The sequence below is a fragment of the Platalea leucorodia genome (genome assembly GCF_965183815.1).
Source record: "Platalea leucorodia genome assembly, chromosome: 15".
Taxonomy (NCBI): Eukaryota; Metazoa; Chordata; class Aves; order Pelecaniformes; family Threskiornithidae; genus Platalea; species Platalea leucorodia.
Window position 1 is genome coordinate 5,075,840 of NC_138837.1, and position 17,161 is coordinate 5,093,000.

At 50.6% G+C, this 17,161-nt stretch overlaps 2 protein-coding genes across 2 annotated transcripts; both read right to left on the bottom strand.

Moving 5' to 3' along the window:
* Positions 1–55: 55 nt before the first annotated feature.
* Positions 56–9,300, bottom strand: GTF3C5 (general transcription factor IIIC subunit 5). Its single transcript, XM_082327505.1, has 11 exons — positions 9,128–9,300; positions 8,459–8,681; positions 8,016–8,214; positions 6,737–6,932; positions 6,265–6,369; positions 5,649–5,763; positions 4,901–4,981; positions 4,250–4,347; positions 3,497–3,579; positions 3,052–3,194; positions 56–2,355 (listed from the first exon to the last, which is right to left on the bottom strand). The coding sequence occupies exons 1-11, from the start codon at positions 9,275–9,277 to the stop codon at positions 2,198–2,200; spliced, it is 1,551 nt and encodes a 516-aa protein (XP_082183631.1). The 5' UTR covers positions 9,278–9,300; the 3' UTR covers positions 56–2,197.
* A 668-nt stretch (positions 9,301–9,968) lies between these two features.
* Positions 9,969–16,313, bottom strand: CEL (carboxyl ester lipase). The gene is made up of 11 exons (XM_082327623.1): positions 16,168–16,313; positions 15,501–15,651; positions 14,940–15,062; positions 14,394–14,591; positions 14,171–14,301; positions 13,619–13,726; positions 13,278–13,395; positions 12,192–12,378; positions 11,428–11,631; positions 10,732–10,929; positions 9,969–10,218 (listed from the first exon to the last, which is right to left on the bottom strand). The coding sequence occupies exons 1-11, from the start codon at positions 16,231–16,233 to the stop codon at positions 10,014–10,016; spliced, it is 1,689 nt and encodes a 562-aa protein (XP_082183749.1). The 5' UTR covers positions 16,234–16,313; the 3' UTR covers positions 9,969–10,013.
* Positions 16,314–17,161: the final 848 nt, after the last annotated feature.

Genomic DNA, 17,161 nt, shown 5'->3' on the forward strand with positions numbered 1-17,161 from the left:
CTTCCCCAAAATGCTAGCACGTTCCTGGAGAAAAAGGAGTGGGCCCGACCGTGGAGGAGGCTTGCGCCTGTGGTTCGTAGCTTATGTTAATTGTGCTGAGTTGAGCTTTGTTTTGGGCTTGAATTAAGACACAGGCTTTTGGTTTTGAGGGACCAGTGCCTGATTTTCAAATGAACCCTATTCATTTGAACCTGTGAGTTGTTGGGACCAGCGCACTTTCCAGTTGCATAAATGTGATGTCCAATTTACTGGTTTTACTCCTTTTGATATAAGCAAGGACTTTAAGAGCAAACGCAATGGTTGGTCCTTATGGTGTGGAGACAGCGGTCTGCCTTGGTTTGAGGCATCGTTCCTTTGGCGCTCAAGGGCTCATTTTCCAGCACGGCCAGCATGGTTATTTTTTATTTTATAATTGCACAGATATCAGTGGAGATTACTTGGGCGGTGTGGCGATTCTGAGTGTGGGTATTAATGATACAGCTGCACTATCCAGAATTTCTCTGTGCCTTTGGCTACGTAGATTAGTTTAAAGCCTCAGCTTTTGGAAATGAAAGTACACATTGTCCAGACAGGGCTGATAACGCCGTTACCTGCTCAGGCAGAATTAAACATCCACATCACTGCAGTCTTCCCAGACAGAGGAATTTTGAAAACAGCTGGGAAATAAATGAAATCTGGCACAGGTGATTTCTGGCTGCTTTGGCCTTGGGCCTCCTGCTGGTAGCAAGCTTGGCTTCAGGTGTTTTTCCTAGCGTTTCTAAGAGTGTTTATTCTTGGTGCCTGTAATACCCGAGCACGTCTTCTTACCTGGCAGAGGTATGTCCAGCGCATCTCTCCTTTTTTCTTAGTTTCCTGTTGCACTGAGAAGGGTAAGTCTGTGGCACAGCCCCTCGTGTCTCTGGATTCCCACGTTGCCAGGACCTACACCGTACCCTGGCCGGAGGTGCCCCCGGACAGACAGATCGACACACAGCCCCCTCACAAAGTCTTAAAGCCATAAGAAATGCCTCTGTACTTAGGGTTGCAGCCTGCGCTGCCCCGAGGTAGGAGCACAAGGCAAAGCACAGGATCTCCCAGCGAGCCATGGTGAGTGCAAACCTCAGGAGTCAGGCCTCAAATGCAGAGTCTGTGTGTGTGTGTGTGTGTGTGTGTGTATATATATATAATATACACACACACGTATGTATCCAGGAGCACAGCTATGTGTCACTGTATGACAGCCCTGCAGAGGCTTCTTTTGTGGGCTTCTTTTTGGGAAGCCAAACCTCAGGAAATCTCTCAGCCTTAACAAAGCTCCAGAGAACATAAAAAATGCCTTGAGAAGCCTCACACAAGTGCAGGAGGCTGAAATCATATTAAACCATGCATTAGAGCATATTATCGGCCACGAACGAGAAACCTTGCACTCCTAACACACCGGGGAGTGCACAAGACTTAGAAAATACCAGCAGATCCTTAATTTCTGTGACTGGGTGGTAACAATCCAGCCGGCAACGGCAGACTAATGAGTGGCCAAGCTCTGTGGACCTGAAGCTCTGCCCCATTGCCTGCTTCCTTCCATCCTTGCTAACTACCGGGGAAGTCAAAATGGAATTGAGAAGTGCACCAGCTAGTCAGGACAACGTACACTACATCCCGCAGAGGGGAATTATTCACTGCCAGAAAGCGTGTTTTCCTGCTGGCTTTATTTCCAAGATCACCAGCGAGGCTCAATGCTGAAGTCATGGCACAATATTTTCATTCCCCTTAGACAAGCAGAAGGGTAGCACCTGCCTTAGGGACTCCAGTGGCGCTGGAGTGCTCCCCCAGCACCTCCTCAGGCACCTTTTCTGTTTTCCACATGGCCACCAACTCGGCCGAGGTGCACTTTCCACACAAGGAGAGATGTGGGAATGCAGCTTCTCCTCCTTTCTGGTGTATTACCAGCTGGTTTGGGTTCTGGGCTCACTCTTGGGAGTTTGTTGAGCTTGCTTGAGGGCTTATTAGCCAGCAATTAGGAAAATGTAGGCACGGGCTCCCAAACATCCAGAATGACGCCGATCAGCAGGCACTGCAAGTCGTCGGTGCAGAGAGAACGTCGGCATCTAAACGTAAGTTCTGCTTTCCCACATCCTGGGCCTGGTGGCTGAACCCTCAGCACTCAGGGAACAAGAGCAGAGATGATTCCGTCCAGCAGCAGCCAAACTGTTTGCTGAGTTCACACATAGTCCAGAATTTCTGTCTCCATTTCATTTTCACTCCCATCAGAAGGCTTGAAGTCCTCTTCCTCCTCCTCTTCATCATCCTCATCCTCTCCAGACTCATATGCCAGCTGCTCTTTGCCATCTTCACTGCTTGTTGTACTTGAGAAAAGAGCTTAATTGGGAAGAAAGAAAGAAAGACACTGTGATGCCTCGCTTGGTGAAACCCGGGGACATTTGCAGTAGAGTTCATAAAACCAGGGAGAGGAAGGCAGAAGCCAGAGGGGCACAGCTGACATTGCACATCTTAACAGAATTTGATCAAGCCCAAAGCAATCTGCTTTCATACTCCAGGAACGCCAGCAGAACAGCAGCAGTTCTGCAGTGCTGTGCCTCCTCTCCTAGCTGATTCTCGCCTCATCCACTGGGATACTGCTTTGGCCCAGCATAATGCAAAAATAATTTCCTCACTTGTTCAATTAATAACAGCAATAAAAAGTAACACGCCACCAACAGATACATCAGTAAGAGTAAGATCTTGATTATCACTGGGCAAAGACATTTAAAACCTGAAGGCTGTGATACTGGGAAGATGAAACAGAAAGCCTTTACTCCCAGTCATTCCTAATTCCAACCCACGTTCACGCTGCAGGACAACAGCCTCAGCTCACACACTGTAGTGAGCCAGAACGCAAAGAACACCAGATGTAGCACCGAGGAGGAGGCAAATACAGGAACGCTGCTGCCCCAGTGCTGACTGCAACATCCTTATTCAGCCCACAACGTCTCACCGCCATCAGGAAGGTAGTAATACGCTGTAGTAGTAGGCAGTAAGGTAGTAAAACGCTTTGATGTTCAGAAGCGTCCTTACCGGGTCTTGTGGATCTGATTATCTGCTTTATCATCAGAGACATGCTATCTCGCAGATCATCACTAGTCTTTGGAAGGCACCACCCATCCCGCTCTGTGCATTCTGACTCTGTGCCATCATTCCGACGGATGATTTTCTGTAGGCTAAAAATCAGCAAAAGGGAAGGAAACGTTAGCCTTCTACATTCAGATGTACGCTTCAAATGAGACAGGCTATGTCTCGCTTCCATTTTACTTCATTGAGTTGGACTAGCATATTTGGTTATTCACATAATTGTCGCATGGGAAAGGAAGTTCACGTGCGAAAAGTCTGTTCTATTTTTATTCAGAAGCTAAATACCTCTTAAGTTTCTGGTCAAGGAGAGAGAGAGGGGAACGGACTGGATATAAACACTAGGCTTTGAAATCTAGCTCCAACAGCAGACTCAGCTGCCAGTGTGCGGTACCTTTCCACATTCAAGTCACAGAGCTGGTAGAACATCTGCCGATAAGGGGGTAAGGCTCCTTCTCGGAAAATGTAGATGGATTCCTAAGAGGAGGAAAGAAGAAAAGGATTAATGTGCATTTCATGGTGTAACAGGACAACTCTAGCATAACTGAGAAGTATTTCCGATGGGCTGATTCAAGAACAAGGCACTTCCAACACAAGTCAGTTCCAAGGCATAGATCTGCATATGGCAAAAGATAAGAGCTGAATGAGGAATGCAGCAAGATTTCACTGCAGCCATAGTCACAACAGCACAGTTGTGCTGAGAACGCACTTCATCTCTTCAAACTGCAGCTCTATCTGCAGCCTGTTACTGCCTAACAGCAGATCATAGGTTTCATTCTAGCAAAAAGGGAAGAATAAAAGACTCCTGTTTAAATATTTATTTTGCCCTGCTGGCTTCTGCAGGATGACCTGATAAACACATGGTCATTTTTTGCACTTCACTGTCTATAAAGTTCCAATCTTATCAATTGAAACAAAATGCTCACCACATCTAAGACTAGGGCCGAGAGTACCAACCCCATCTCGCAGCATGTAAGAAATACATTCAGTGCCCAGCAGGTGAAGTTCTGTAGCAATACGTACAATTAGCAGCTTCCCAGGTAAACCTGAGGACATCAACTCACAACTGCCCTCGATTGGCAAAACAGGAAACACCCCTCTTTCACTAAGCTATTTAAAGATTCTGGTAAGAGAGAGTAACACTTACCTTCAGTTTATACCTGCTGGAGGCAGGATTTTTTGCAGCGGATGCACCAGACGTACCAAGCCCCTGTTTCAGATCATGTACGCTGACTGTGTGACTTACTGAAAGACAAAAAATAAGAGAGTCCTAATTAGGGACATCTTTCACTCTGTGGCATTGTACTGTCGCTTCTCTATATTGATTCAGCTTTGCTGGTCAGCAAAAACCAGACCAACCTAGCAACTGAGCATGTGTTGCTCGTTCTTCAGAGACACTACTGGACACTCACAGGAAAAGTGGTGAGTTTGGCGGCTTTTTCCACAGCGCATTTGTTCTTTTCTACTCTCCCTTGACAAAGAAGAGAGAACAACTCTCCCCTTACTCTGCACCATCACTGAACAGGAGTGAATGCTGAATTCCCACAGTGTTGTTTGCAAAAGTCCCTTCTGTCTGCTAACAGATACTGTGGCTCAGCCAGACGTGCATCCAGGACTCTCACGCTTCCCAGCAGGAGACTCTTCTGCTGGCTTTAACAGCAGCACCATGTTCCAACCAGAAATAAAGCTCCAATTTTGGCTCAGCTGGAACACGGAAAGACCCTTCAAGACCTGTGAGTAGGATGGGGTAAACAAAGAAACCGAAGAGCCAGGCAGCCCTTCTGCTGGCACAGCATACCTGGCTTCTTGACAGTGATGGGCAGACTGTAGTTATACGTGCTGCGTTTTGCTTTCACGGGCATATCGTTAGGGGCGTAACCTAGAGATGAAAAAAGAAAACCAATAATGAACTGAGGGCGAGCACCCTGCAGAATATCCCTAGCTCTGAAACAGAGGTGCTGGACTGGGGTGTGAAGGCTGGCTGATCCTTGGGTATGGTGACTTTAGCAAGCGAGGAGAGCTATCAGATCAACAAAACCCTTTCACCTGCAAAGAGGGAGATGTGATGTGATGGTAATGGCTTAGATGACCTCAGAAAGTCCTTTCGCTCAACTTGCCCTCTGCAAAATCAGAGCAAGGGAACCCTATGTCCCAGGGTCTGAGGCCTAGCGTCCTGCACAAGACGTTGAGGTCCTTGAGGAAAAGCTACTACGTAAGGAACAGAATCTACTGCTCAGTGCCTCCCCTGAGCGAGAGGGAAGACGGTCTGCTACATCCACTTGGGCTTTGAACACATGGAGGAGGAAAGTCAGCCAGCTGTCCACTGGGTTTGGAATGTGCCAAATGAGGAAGGACATAGTGCATACTATGAAATAAAGTATTAAAGGAGTTTATAGAGGAACTACTGTAAGCAATGACCTCAAAAGGTGTCATCTTCATCAGAGCAGAAATATAGCAAAAGAGTTTGAAAAACAAGTAAAAAGAAAAGTACTACCAGGATTAACCAGAAAGCAGAGAGAGCGTCTCTGTGGTTTGGGCCCTTTTACCATATTTCATTCCACAGCGAATTCGGAAGTCCAGTACTTGATAAATCTTTGCTTCAGGGTGTTTTCTGGGGTCATACCCAAACCTAACCCATAAGCTTCTCCAAGGACCTGTTAACTGCATAAACACACATGGGGGAAGATGATTACAAAAAAACAGCACAGTGTTGCGGAGTTTCTTAGAAAATTCTCATATTTACTCTTGTGGCCCCAAAAATATTTCTTTTACCAGCTTCTTCCTCACTTGCCACACCAGTATTTATATCCTGAAACTTGGGCAATCGATGCATCAGAGCCCAAATGTTTGTGTGCTTTTACAAACCAACCTGCAAGGTCACCACAAAGTATTTGTTTGGAAAAATTCTGCTGTCATTGCCAGATGGACAGTCAATTTGAGTGTCTGACTGAACTGCAAAGCTGATTAGAACCAATGGAGTGAACAGTTACTGAATCCTCCATGGTTTTAACTTCTGTTCAAAAACAAAGCTTTCCTTCCCTCTTTCTCTTTACATAATGTTAAGCTCAGGTACTCAGTGGTGGGACCTCGGTAACTGTAAAGAACCAGGAACGCCCAGCTGATGCCCCCTCGCTCTGCCTCCTAGCAGATGTGCAGCCTTACCATGTAATAGGCCAAGTACGGCAACAGAAGTTTCAGCTTGTCCGGGTGGACACTGATATTGGCTTTTACTGCATTCCGAGACCAGACAGGACGGACTTCAAAGAGCTAAAATAATACAGAAACAAGCATGAAAACAGTGGGAAGTGGGTTACTAAAGGCAGTTCAGCTTTCCAAGTGGACTTTCTTCTGTATCGGGGCCTTTGGCCCTTAGTATGAGCTATCAGAATGGTAATGCAAGAACTAGTGGTGCAAAAAGGAACTTAACGTGAGTTGGCTGCAAAGCCAGATTCAAATCTTGACTGGCGTAATTGAACTGAAAGCAGCAGTGTCAGCAGCATCTACTGATATCTGCTGTATCAGTCAGTTACAATCACCAAGACTTTTTGGGGAAGTCAAAGAAAATGGTTGCATGCAGGTTTTTCCTACACAGCATGCAGCAGTACAGTGCTCAAGTCGGGAATATGGCACGTACCTTTCTCAGCTCTTCCTCCACCTTTTTATCCACAGGATTGGTGCACACTTTCTTCCAGGTCTGTACGGCAGCATCCAGGGGTTTAGTTGGGATTTCTTCATCATCAAAGTTCACAAAGATAGCGTTGTGCGGGCGACGGGCCCTGCTGAGGCCAATCAGGTTCTCACCAGACACCTGGGGATTGTTGTATCCCTCCCTAAGAAAGGGGGAAAGGATGGGGTTTGCTTTCTGCCTGTGGCACACACGGACTCGGGGCCTTCACGGGACCACGTGAAAATGGAAGTCTGCGCTCCAGATTTCAGAAGAGAAGGGACTCAGCCATGTGAGCAATGCGCTGGTTTACCTTCGGCCCCTCCTCCCTAGGGATTTTGGAATCACACACTGGTACCATAAGAGACCATTGGGACACCATTGAGGAAAGAAAACCTGCATTTAAAAAACAAACCCTGCAAAGCTCCAGCCAGTTGCACAATGACAGAGGTCCCCTGTACTGTCTGAGAGAACACCCTCAGGCAGGTGGCTACTGACTTGTATGCAATGTGTTTGCAGCACAAAAGGCTTCACCCTCTGCGCTTGCTCTGCTGTAGTTACTGCAGCTCAGCAGGGTGCAGGGACAAGGCAAGATGGAAATGCAGTTAAAGAAGTCGTTTGTTTTGTTTTTTTAAAGTGCCGATGAAGGACTACAGTGAGAAAATGAAAGATGTTTCTTGTGGGAGATCTCACAGATTGTTCTTCTGGCAAAACCAAGCCGGGGCCAGGAGGGAACAGGTCCGGTGAGCGCGGTCACAGGAACATATGGCATCGACTCCTGCACGCTCCCCCCTCGGCTCCAGCCGCCGGGAAGCAGGCAGCCAGCCCGGCTCACTGCATCCCACGCTGCGCGGAGCGTGCTGGGGGAGGCAGTCGTCTTCAGCAGCTCCCCTCACCCGGCAAGTCCTCCAGCGGACTTTTGCTGAGGTGTCTGCTGCCAGGCAGTTTCTCAAGCGTGCCTGCCTCTGTTGTGCCAAATCAAGAGGGACTGAACAGAACAGGGCAGCAGTTTAAACAGGTGAAATACATGTACGATGTATGTAGTGCTGCTCTGATGCTTCAAGAGCACAGATCCTATAACAACACTGAAATCACAATGGATTGGAGGCATCTTCAAGTGATGAAAAAGGAAATCTTAACTTGAGGACTTGTCTGTTAGAAGTATATATCAAACCAGCAAAATGTTTCACTACCTGTCCATTCAAGAACCAACACAGCTATTTACTACATTACAAGAAAAGGCACTAACCGGTGTTGTATATCTGGCCGATAAAAATAGTCAACGGGAGTGTCCAGACGTGAGAAAATTGGTGGCGGGATGTAGAGAGGTAATTCTCTATTGAAAAATTCTTCCTTCTCTGGTTTGAGCATGAGGACTTTGTCATACATAGAGGTTTGTTTGCCATCAGGACCGGAGTGCATCGCCAGGTACTGGAAATCAGACATTCCTGTGAGAAACAAAAGGTAAAACATTGTGAACTTCATTGTGAATATCACAAGATTTCTCACAACACTCAACTTTCTGGAGCAGAAGTCTGATAATTTTATGCAAAGGTTTATATAGCAAGGAGGCTGTAACAACAGGAGACTTGATTGCCCTTCCAGTCCTAAATTCTTAGAGGAAAACACTTCCCTCTCCCATCAAACCTACTCGTCCTTAAGCCATGTGGACACAAATCCAAGTGTTATTACCTTGAAATTTGTAAACGGTGGTGACAGTGCCAAGAATTTCCATTTCAAACTGGACTTCTGGCTGGATTTGTTCTTCAGTGTCCAATTGCTTTTTCTTCTTGGTCCTCCTCTTCACCTTGAGCAGCATGGTGGAGGTGGGGAAGCGATTGGCACATACGGGATGGCAGTAAGGGTCCTTGGGGCGGAAATACAGCTCCAGCCTTTTGGCAGGGTCCGCGTAGATCTGGGTCAGCAACGGCAGGCACAGTCTCTGTCAGCATTGCACCCGCACAGCCCATCTCCCCTGGACTCCATTTGGCTCCACGCCCTCTTGCCGTGGGGTTTACGCCCCCGTTTCCCCTCACACCACCTCAGGGACGTGAACCCCTGTGCCACCAACACCGCAGCGCATCGAGGGGACGCGCAGCCGCTCCCACCCTGCCCCACACCTCCCGGCTCCTCGCTCCTGGCCAGCAGCGGCCCAGGCGAGTGGCATCACCCCAAAACCACGCGTGGAGCCTGCGTGGGGACCTGCCGGACCCCAGCGGCCCGGACGGGGGGTTCCCACAGCGGGAGACCCCTGGCCCCGGTCCCCTCCTGCCTCCAGCCCCCTCCCAGGGCCGGGGCTGGGCCCCCCGCCGCACAGCCCCTCTGCCCGGGTAACCCGCACCCTCCCGGGGCCCCCCTCACCCGTGACACCCCCTGCTCTCCTCCCAGCGTCCGCAGCATGGCCCCGACGTCCCGCACCAGCCCCGGGTACTCCACGCACACCAACCGCGGCGTGCGGGGCAGCTCCAGCACGGCCGAGCCCCGCTCCCCCCACTGCCTCCCCGCCGCCATCGCTCCCCCGCCGCGGTCCCTCCCGCCAGACGTCCCCCCCCCCCGCCCCGCGGGCCGCGGCACAAGGGTTCCGCCGCACGATGGTTCCTAGGGCGGCGGCGCGGAGCCTGGCCGGGCCCGGGGCCCGGGGCTCGGCGTGGGTGCGGGGGTGGAGGCCGGCGGGCACTCGCGCTCCCCTTCCAGCCCGGGCTCCGAGCTGGAGCTCCCCAGCCCAGCCTGGCCTCTGCCAAGCAGGGACTTGTGCCCAGGAACCAGTGCGGAATGGCCTCCCCCGGGTTTGTTTTCCCCTTCGAGTTCCTGAGCTGATTTCTGTGCACGTACGGCAACGGTTCACCAGCTGGCTTGCATGCGTATATTACAACTCTAATTATCTACGAGCTGTTTGTTATTAGCGTGGGTGTTGACGCTAACGCGGGGACATCCAGAGGACAGGTCGGGATTGGGCCTGTCCTGCCGGGGGTCACGCAGGCAACAAGGCAAAGCAAACCTCCAGCCAAGCGGCTGGCAGAGCTGGCCGAGCCGCCGCTCCCCGCTGTCAGCGGCTTCCCCGGGACGTTGCTGTCCCATGGGCCAGGGGAACACGCTTTGCTCGGGGACTGGGTGTCACTTGCTGCCCGACCTTAATGTTACGGAGAAAATCCCGTCACGGCAAAGACACGGAGAAGTCAGAATTGCTCAGTTAAAAGCAAGCATTTAATGAATTTGGCCTATCTTTAAAAGGTGTTTTTTCATAGCTTCACAGCAGTTCCTCGGTCAGGGAGATGTTGGCAACTTGCGGCAGACTCCGATAGACCGAGTTCCAGAAGTTCACGTACCGGAGTTTCAGATTCTGCTTCACAGAGTCCTGGTTTATGTTGCTGTTGATGTCCAGGTAGTAACCGCCTTCAGTGGTGTAGGGCGGCCAGTTAACGGGCACCTCTGAATGCCCTTTGTTGGGATCACTGGGGAAAAAGGAGACATAGAAGTTCAGTTTCACCAGGGCAGCTTGTGGATGCAGCAAGGTTTGTGGTGTTTGGCAGGGACCCCGCCTGCTCAAGTGAGGCTTTGAGTGAGTGCAAAGAGAGAGTGTGACATTGGGACAAGCAAAAGCAATTCTGCCTGCTAGGAGCAACTTGCTGACCTGCAGTCTCCTCCCTTGGTCCCCGCTAGCATCGTCCCAGGCTGCAGACAGGGACTTGACTCCTGTCTGAACATCAGGATTCGGAAACAAACCTCGTCATTAAGTTTAAGCAGAGTTCACAAGTTCTGAAAATGCTTCTGCTGTCCCCAGGTGTTCTCTGGATGAGGAGGACCCAGAGAAAACTCCACCACTGGGAGACACAGAGCCAGGCCCACAACAGAAGTACACACAGAGGACACCCTGCTTTTGGGAATTGCTCCTGAGAAGTTAATAGGCAAAAGCAGCAGGTTGAAGTGCTGCAGCAAGCCCCAAATGTGGAACCGGAATCACTCACCCTGTCCTGGCAAAATTGGTCCAGTAAGCAATCATGGCACCTGAGACAGTCCTGTGCTTGGGCAGATAGCCCAGGGGGGTGGCAAAGGGTTTCCCAAACACGTACTGCAGGTCATCAGCATGGTCTGCCCCTACCCAGCTTGGGTAGAAGGGCATTCGGGATGGCTGGGAGAACACGTAGTTGTATGTCTTGGCATTCCTGGAGAAATAAAATAGACTTGCTAAGCAGCTGCAAGTGGAGAGCAGAGAAAAGGGTGCGGATTCATAACCACGCTCCAGATACCGGCAGAGCCAGAGATTCAGCCTTGGAAGATGCTCACATGCATCTAAGAGGCGCTCTCAGGAGAAAACATCCTTCTATCTGGTAATTTTTATCTCCCATTTCTGATTCTCACCCTAACCCTCATATCATCCAACTGCCACGTCTCATGGCATCAAACATTGCCAGGATGAAGTCTGCTGTTTTTAAGAAGCAAAAACTTGTTTCAATGGGAATTCAAAACAAGTTCCTAGCATGACTCCCTTGCAGCATTAGAGAAATAGTGTTTGTACGAACCATGTGTGTGTACTCAGTACCAAAAAGCCTGCCTCCTTCACGTTCAGCCCTCTTAACTTGCTCCTCAGCCCCCTGTGCTGGAAATGCAGCGTTTCGGCCCACAGGCAGGCTTTGGGCTCCTGCCAGGGCTGAGCTGCTCACCGGGCATTCTGCACATGCAGATTCAGTGCCCACTGTGTGGGAACAAGGAAGATGTAGTCAGTAGCCAGTTCCACCACTGTCTTCTTCATGACCTCCTGGTCTGGGTTGTCGCCCCACGCTTGCGTGTAGAGATTGTATGTCGCATTGGCTCCAGGCTCACCTCTGTCCACGGTAAGTCCTTTGATCAAATTATAGACCTCGTCCCTGAAAAGACAAGTAGTATCAACTAATTACGGACTGGCAGTTTCAAGCGGGGCAGGGCTCATGGAAATGGATCCCAGCTCCCGTTGACATTCACATCCAACCCTGTGGTTAGCAACAGTTTGGTGGAGTAAAAGCCAGTGATTTCATTCCAGGTCTTAGATGGCGGGCATGTGCTTCCCAGCTTTCTCAGCAGAACAGCTTGGGGCCAAATTGGCCACAGGCTCCTTTTGTCTGCAAAGGGGAGTCTTACAGGGCAGGTGCCCAGCATGTCTGGCATGTACCTGCTCTGGACAGAGAGCCTCAGGGCTGCCAAGCCTATCAATCACTGGTGCTGAGTTCAGAAACACCTTAAAGGTATATAGGAAGGCTTCCCCACTAGCTGGTCCTTTCTCTTGAAGGCTCTGGACTTGGCAACATATGCCCTAGGCACCCTGGCTTGGACCAACATCCTGTTTTGAAGGTAGTCTCCTGTCCACCCAGGTCTAAGTCCTTGGAGTTTGGGGGCTACGTTAAAGATAAGGTTCCTCCTGTTAAGGGTTTTAAGAGCATCCTTCACTTACGCAGTGATTTTCACAAATGGGCGGTTGATAACAGGTAAATCAATGCCAGCAAAGATGTGTCCATCCATGTTGTTGACCCCAGCAATGTAGTCAATGTCAGCAGTGTTGGCAAAGAGCTTCTCTGGCATGTCTGGGAGGAAGTCTCCATCGACGACAGGAGCAAGGACAATTGTGAGAACTAGGGGAGCTGCAGCAGGAGACAAAACCAGAGTCTGTTAGGAGCTGAGAAAAGACAGAAGTGTGGCCTGGCATATCCCGTGGCTCAAGGAGCTGTGGAAGGAATAGGCTGAGGTGAATGACAGCTTGGGTGGTGACTTCAGTGTGACCACAGGATCACGTTCAGTAAGCCTCATGCCTGTAGGTGGGGGAGAGGAACAAAAGACCTGCCAGCCAAGTACCAGCAGGTAACATCAACAATTCCTCTCCTCCTTCCCCCAGCCCCTTCCCAAAAAGCGCAGCCAAAGGTAGGGAAGAGCAGAAGTTCTCCCCACCCCATCTGGCTGTGCTCACTCATTGCCAGGACAGCCGGCTCCAGCCAGTGCAGCTGCACAGCAGTGGCTTGGCCACTCTCTGTCCTGAGCAAGGCTAAATACTGGGGCTATTTACTAGGAGCATGAGGAGAGCAAGAGGAGGAGAGCAAGCGGAGGAGAGCCTTCTGGGGAAAGAAATTCTCAGAGGCAGCAAGAGCAGAAGCATTCCCTAACTGCTGTGAGAGCCCTACACTCCACCCAGCGACTCAAATGAAAATAGCAGGGTTGTGGTCAATTATTTTTTTGTTTGTAAGCTGTGTTCTGGAATTGCTCTTGCTGCTTTCACAGAACAGAAAGCCCAAGCAGCTGTTTCGGAGCCAAGGCATAGCCCTTGGATAATTCCTCTTCCACTCCTGCCATTGCACGATGAACAGCATTCATTCAGCGCAATGTGCACCTGCCTGCGGAAGGGCAACTGCAAGACCTGTCATTGTTGTCCCCTTTCTGAAGGACACGAGCACTGCTTCAACACTCCCGGCAATTGCCCCAGCATCCCGTCAAAGGCACAGTGAGCCCTGTGTGGGTGGGGGACCGCAGCAGGGCCCGGGGGACTTACCGGGCAGGTTGGTCAGCTGCATGTGGTAGGCCAGCGTCACAGCTTTGGGGTCGGAGACGCGCAGGCAGTTGGCCAAGGCAGTGGTGTTGTCTGTGGGGCAGCCCACTTTTTCCGCAAGCTGCAGGAGGAGAGAGAGAGAAACCTCCCAGCATTACCCTCCGAAGCCAGGCTTTATTACCGGCTTCAGGGGGGGCAGAGGTTAGTTTTAATCTCAAAGCAGCATGTTTCCAGAGCTCTGTGTTTGGCAGCATGGCTCCTGCTGAATCCCTTGCTAGTTATGCTCTTCTCTAGGGAATCCCTTTCTTTGTTTTCCATTCCCTCAAGCAAGACGTGCACGTTACCTTTTTAGCCCAGGCGAGTGGGTTCCTCTGGATGGCCCAGCTGCAGAGACCAACGCCGCTCTGGCTGATGGCTCTCTTGAACAGGCCCTTGTTCTTTGGGGACAACGTCTGTGGTGCAAAATAGAAACAAAGGGGTTTCAGATACAAAATCCTGAAGAGACCATCGCCTGCCAGACCCGGCCCGATCCCCTCACAGCTTGTGCACCAGGCCCGGGGAAGCTGCCAGCTCTCGTGCTGTTTAACAGTCTCAGCAGTTAAAGTTAAAAGATGATATGGTGAGAAGAGGAGCAGAGTAGGGGGATATGGCACGTAAATGCTATTTCACTGGAGGTCCCAAAAGCAAGGACACATAAATGCAGCAGTGGGGCTGATGAAACTGAAGAAGAAAGAGTGACTACAAAGCGAAGAGGGTGAGCATTGCTGTCTCCGGGCAGGAGAGGACGTTGATCAGGCGGTGTGTGTGGAGGAAAGCAGCAGCATGCCAAGGGGACCATCTCTCCCATTTACAGAGAAGAGAAGTGGCTCTGGTGGGGTCTGACAAGGACAACACACCTGCAGGGAGACACTGGCGGCACCGGCTGATTCCCCAAAGATGGTGATGTTTTCTGGGTCACCCCCAAAGGCCTTGATATTCCTCTTCACCCAGGCAATAGCCATGTGCTGGTCCTTCAGCCCGTAGTTCCCTGAGCAACAGAGAGCACCCACCATTGAGCACAGCAAAGCTGATAAGCTGGGGACCTGTGACAGTCCCCTGAAGAGGGAGCAGCTATGGTACCTGGCAAGTTTGCATCTCCGGTGCTCAGGAAGCCCAGGGGCCCCAAGCGGTAGTTGATGGTCACCACGATCACGTTGCCCCGCACGGCGATCTCCTCGCCATCGTAGAGGTAGTTATTAAGGAAGTTGGCTCCCTGGCTCCCTCCTACAATGAAGGCGCCGCCGTAGATCCAGATCATCACTGGCATGTTGGTAGAGACTGGGAGATGAGGAAGAAAAGCAGTGTGAGCCACAACATAGCTAGAAGGTGCTGCCCATCCATCCCCATACCCACACGCTGAGCTGCGCTCCACCTGGACGTGAACAGACATGATGCTTTGCAAGAGCCTATGGCCAAGAAAGTCCATGCTCTGTAGAAGGGGCTGAAACTCCCAACAGGCTGCAGCTGAGGGACATTGGCTGACACGACTCCCACCTTTCCCTCTGAAAATCAGTGCTCCTGCAAGTTGCCCACTATGGGAACAGAGCTGCCGAGAGATGCTCCAGAGCAATTTGTCCACAAAAGGCAACTGAGAATCTCCTCCCCAGGTCTCTGCCAAGCACATACCCTGTCTCCTCCCTTGAGGAATCCAGATGTTCAGATAGAGACAGTCCTCACTCCCGCGGACATCAGTTTGTATAAGCGTCATCTGCATGCAGCGATTCTTGAATTTTTTTGCCTGCAGTGTTCCTGAGAGGAGAGAGGGAAGACAGCAGGTCCTAGTTAGAGGCATCAACTCCATCCTTTGGTTGCAAGCTGTCTGTCCATCCATCCTCTCCTCTGTGAGTCCAGTGCAGAGGCAGCAAAGCTTCCCCAGCTACTGCCACTGGTCCGAGGGAGTGACAAAGTGGGACCCTTTCCCATGTGAACTAGCTCTGGACAGCTGAGGCATGGCGAGGGGAGATGCAGGTGCCATGCTTAGGTTTTGTTACTTCATGGGGTTACCTGAATTGCTTAGGAACATTTAGACACAGACTCTCATACCCGCCAGGAGACTAAGAGCTTTTTCTTGGCACTGCTCAGTAGGTAAAAGCAGGCAACAACATCTTTGGCTTGTCAATAACAGACTAAAGAGAGAGAAGCAAAAATAAAACCCCAAACCAAAGGCATTCAAAAGCTGGATCTTACCATCCCAGCCAGGATGAGGTTGGGGGTCTTCCAGAGTCTTTGGAGGGGCAGCAAAGGGGATGCCTCTGAAGATGTCGATGTAGTCCCCAAAGAGTCCCAGTTTTTTACTCTCGCCTTCCACAAAACCGCCCTCGGTGTGCACCACACCCAGCTACATGTGGTACCATAGAGAAGAGAAAATCCATTGCACAGTCCTTCATGCTTCTAGCTTCCCCTGTTGCCAGCACCCACACCTTGCCCTGCCCAGTCCCCCAGATGGACCCACTCACAGCCCACCTTCCCCAGCCACCCCTTTGGACCCTTGTGGAAAGCCCACAGGTAGCTGCCGCTGGAGATGTGCCCATGCAGATGCCCTCCAGGCTGCCCTTTGGAGCAGACAGGCAGCAGCAATTCCCCTGCGCTCCCAAAGATAAATGGCAGAAGGTGAGGACCTTCAGCCTTAAGATGTAAACCAGGCCAGAACTGACAAAGAACTGTGCAGGAACTGTTGGAAAAATGTTGGTGAGAGCCTTTGCCATGTTTAGGGCAGGAAAACACCCTGCCTTGGCTGTCACGGTCTGCAGGCCCTCTTTCATGGGCTCCAGACCAGATGTAGCAGGAGTTTGCTCAATCAGACAGGAACAGGCAAAATGTCTTGCAAAGCCATAAGAAATGCCTTGGTACTTACAGTTGCAGCCCATGCTACCCCGAGGTAGGAGCACAAGGCAAAGCACAGGATCTCCCAGCGAGCCATGGTGAGCGTACACCTGAGACAGTCCCCAAATGGAGGCGTACATATATATAGCTAGGAGTGCAGCTGTGTGTCAATGCCATGACCCGTCTTGACTCTAAGGTAAACCAGGGGGGCCTCTACGCACTTGTCCTTCAGTAGACTGAGGCCAAAACATGGTTGAGGTAGACTGGCGGCACTGTGTGAGAGCCCTGCAGATGTTGCTTTTGTGGGCTGGAGGCCAAACCTAAGGAAATATCTCAGCCTAACAAAACTCCAGAGAACATAAAAAAATGCTGAAGCCTTGAGAAGCTTCACACAAGTGCAGGAGGCTGAAATCATATTAAGTTCTGCTTTCCCACATCCTGGGCCTGGTGGCTGAACCCTCAGCACTCAAGGAACAAGAGCAGAGACGATTCTGTCCAGCAGCAGCCAGACTGCTCAACGAGTTCACATGTAGTCCAGAATGTCTTCATTTTCACTCCCATCAGAAAGCTTGAAGTCCTCTTCCTCCTCCTCCTCTTCATCATCCTCATCCTCTCCAGACTCATATGCCAGCTGCTCTTTGCCATCTTCACTGCTTGTTTAACAAAAGAAAGCCCTTCTGCTGGCACAGCATACCTGGCTTCTTGACAGTGATGGGCAGACTGTAGTTATACGTGCTGCGTTTTGCTTTCACGGGCATATCGTTAGGGGCGTAACCTAGAGGTGAAAAAAGAAAACCAATAATGAACTGAGGGCGAGCACCCTGCAGAATATCCCTAGCTCTGAAACAGAGGTGCTGGACTGGGGTGTGAAGGCTGGCTGATCCTTGGGTATGGTGACTTTAGCAAGCGAGGAGAGCTATCAGATCAACAAAACCCTTTCACCTGCAAAGAGGGAGATGTGATGTGATGGTAATGGCTTAGATGACCTCAGAAAGTCCTTTCGCTCAACTTGCCCTCTGCAAAAT